Source organism: Nestor notabilis, unplaced genomic scaffold (assembly GCF_000696875.1).
Source record: "Nestor notabilis isolate BGI_N333 unplaced genomic scaffold, ASM69687v1 scaffold267, whole genome shotgun sequence".
NCBI lineage: Eukaryota > Metazoa > Chordata > Aves > Psittaciformes > Psittacidae > Nestor > Nestor notabilis.
In genome coordinates this window covers 164,560-167,825 of record NW_009934887.1, presented here as the reverse complement: position 1 = coordinate 167,825, position 3,266 = coordinate 164,560, and the positions used below count along the sequence as shown (strand labels likewise).

General features: G+C 38.0%; 1 protein-coding gene across 1 annotated transcript in view; it reads left to right on the top strand.

Annotated features, from left to right (window-relative positions):
- The window catches only part of SATB1 (SATB homeobox 1), a 73,572-nt gene extending 71,790 nt beyond the window's left edge, over nucleotides 1–1,782 (top strand). Inside the window, exon 13 of the mRNA XM_010017543.1 lies at nucleotides 196–1,782. Coding sequence (XP_010015845.1) covers nucleotides 196–678 — 483 coding nt within the window. The 3' untranslated portion in view covers nucleotides 679–1,782. The remainder of the gene's footprint in view (nucleotides 1–195) is intronic.
- Nucleotides 1,783–3,266: the final 1,484 nt, after the last annotated feature.

The window sequence follows — 3,266 nt, the reverse complement described above, 5'->3', positions numbered from 1 at the left end:
TGTTAAATCGGGTGCAGCAGTTAACGGACCGTTTTGGTTGGTTGGTTGGTTGGTTGGTTTGTTTTTTGTTCTTTTAAACTTACTAAGCCTTTGTTTATAGCTTTGCAATGCCCCTCCCCACCCCCCGGATTTTCTTGGTAACAACATGTAAGCAAGAGTACACGTACAAAAAAATTGCTGTGCTTTGTCTTGCAGCAGCAGCAGCAGCAACAGCAACAACAGCAGCAGCAACAGCAGCAGCAACCAGGTCCCAGACTACCCCCAAGGCAACCGACAGTAGCATCACCAGCTGAATCTGAGGATGAAAATCGTCAGAAACCCCGACCGCGAACAAAGATTTCTGTTGAAGCCCTGGGGATCCTACAGAGTTTCATACAAGACGTAGGCCTGTATCCAGATGAAGAAGCAATCCAGACTCTCTCCGCTCAGCTTGACCTGCCCAAGTACACCATTATCAAGTTCTTTCAGAACCAGCGATATTATCTCAAGCACCATGGGAAGCTGAAGGACAATTCTGGCTTGGAGGTGGATGTTGCAGAGTACAAGGAAGAAGAGTTGCTCAAGGATTTAGAAGACAGCATCCAAGACAAAAATGCAAACACGCTTTTTTCAGTTAAACTAGAAGAAGAGTTATCGGTAGAAGGGAACACAGAGATTAATGCTGAATTGAAAGACTGATCTAAAAGTATTATTTTCTTTCAACAGTGCCACTGGTATTTACTAATGAAATGAAAATTCCATCTTGCGTTCTGTCAAAAACCTTTATTATTCATTGTTTGGCCAATGAATCTTCCAAAACTTGCACAAAAGTTGAAAAAAGGATAATGCAGACTGCACTAGATGTTTTACTCTGTTTTACAAACTGCTTCGCAGCAACAGATGAAGCGTTGAGGATTGTTTGATATTAATTTGTGTTCACTGGATACACTGTGAGTGTACCCAATAAGCATGATACCAGTGATTTTGATTCTGGAGCCTTCAGACAAGCATTACAACTTTTGTGATTTACTGTTTTTTGTTTCTGTTCTGTTCTTGTTTTTTAATTATTACTGTAGCACTCCACACTTGATCTTTGGAAACTCACATTTATTTAAAAAAATGAAATAAAAAGAGTTTGTTACTCTTGTTCTATTGTATGTTACAAAAGAACTATAGACTGTGGAATGCAGTTTAAAGATAACATATGCCAACAAATGCCTTGTATTATATGGCACTGCCGTAATTCAGATTTGTTTTCTTTTGGAAATAAAGGTCACTGTATTTTTTTTTTCCATTCTCATTGTTACATGGTTTTAAAGAAAATGAAAAAGAAAATGTGAAACACAAGTTAGTCCTCATTATTTATTTGTAGATCCTGCAGCATCATGTTGTAATTAATTTTTTTGGAAGTTTCCGTTAAATGTAATATTGCTTCTCTTGTTATCATACTGATTTTTTTTTTCTATTTATAAATGTATTTTGATGGGCAGTAAAACAAAGTGTCTTAAAAGTTTTAAATAGAGAAAATGTGCTTTACACAGTTGCCTATAAAAAGTGCTCTATGTTATCCAAGCAATTCATACTATAAGCTTCACTCTTATTGTTGTATGCAATTTTTACTATCATGCAAATAAGCTTAGGTAAATAAAACTAATAGATCACCTTAGAAACTTATGCAATTAATGTGAAAATAATTGATGTTTGCAATGTGTCTTCCTTTGGTTTACAATCAATTTTAAAGCTACAGCTGTATAAATTTTCTGTATAAAGGTGTATTTCTTTTTTATGAGTTTATTGCTATGAAAACACCAGTTATTTTGTTACAGCTGGCTGTTTTTATAAGTGTATCACAATTTTCTTTATGCAGAAATGTTCTGACTAGGAGTGGTTATTGACTGTAACTACACAATTAAAATTGTTTGTATGGTATGATATGGCAGGGTTTGTCTGCGTATGTGTGTATCTGGGAGGAATAACTTGTTCTTAGTGCACATTGTACCTTCTTGCCACCACTTTGAAGATGACATTTCAATTGTTCTCCTTTAAAATCACAGGCAGATTTTTTTTTTTTAATGACCTCCTTAAAATTTGAATTTAGATAACGTACTTCAAAAGGAAACCCAGTTTGGTTATGAAAATCATAACCTGTCTTTTCTTGGTTTAAAAACTTGCCTGCCCAACAGAGATAGCAGGATATTATTGAGTCAAAAGGCTATCAGGCATAAACATATTTACAGTTCCTGGCAGTAATGCACTTATAATGGATACAGCTGGTTTTATTTTACACTAGAATTATGCTAACACTATTCCTTGCACTAATGTATAAACATTAAAAAAATAAATTAATAGTCACAAAGTAAATAGGAAAGATGGGCTTTGCACATCATGGTCCCCTTCTAAGTAAGATTATTTTTAATAATTTTTAATAAGGTTCTTGATAAAGCCATAACAATTGGTGAGCTCTGAATTTATGCAGGGCTCATGTGTAGGCTAAAGAAAAGTATGCGGCTAGAAGTTGTGGAGTACACACTGTTGTTCTACTTTTCCTAGGAGGGAAAAAGCTTCCACTCGCTGCGATTCGGGATTCAAATTCAGCTCAGTTCTTCTAAAATGACTGAAAGTTTGCCAAACTCAAGGTGAGTTTCAAAGGCACAAATGATTCTTAGGTCACAGCAAATTTCTCATTTAGTTCCATTAGGTTCTTTACGAAGATACATATTAGGCAGCGAAGCAGGTTTTCATTCCACGTGTTTAAAACTGCCGCAGGTTGCCCAGGTGCTCTGTCTCAGTGCCCTTGGGGTTCATTGAGCAGCTCCCAGCTGCAGCACCTCTTGGCTGCTTCCAGGACTCTGTTGGGGCTGCACCACTATTTGGGCTTGGGAACCAGTCCAGTTAAAAGAGCCTTAATACCGCTCTAGGAGGGAAACAAGCCTTAGGAGGGACAGGGATGTGTAATTTGGCATTCCATTCCAAGGAAAAGACAATCAATGCCCTTGCTTATGGGACTTGTAGTAGCAATGAAGCTATTGATAGCACAAAGCAATGCTGGTTGCAAAAGGGCAAAACCTAAGCCTAGTCCAGGGAAGCCACTGTGGTCACCATTGGATTTCTTATTTCAAATGGGATCATTGCTTTGCACAGCCAGGCAGCCATGCGGAGCCAGGAGAGATTCCTGTTCACAGCGGTGGGACAGGATGAAATGTAGCCCAGGCAGTGCAAGCTGATTTGACTTGCAGGATGATAGCACTGGCACCCTTTGGCTGGCTGAAGTGCCAAGTTACCATTAC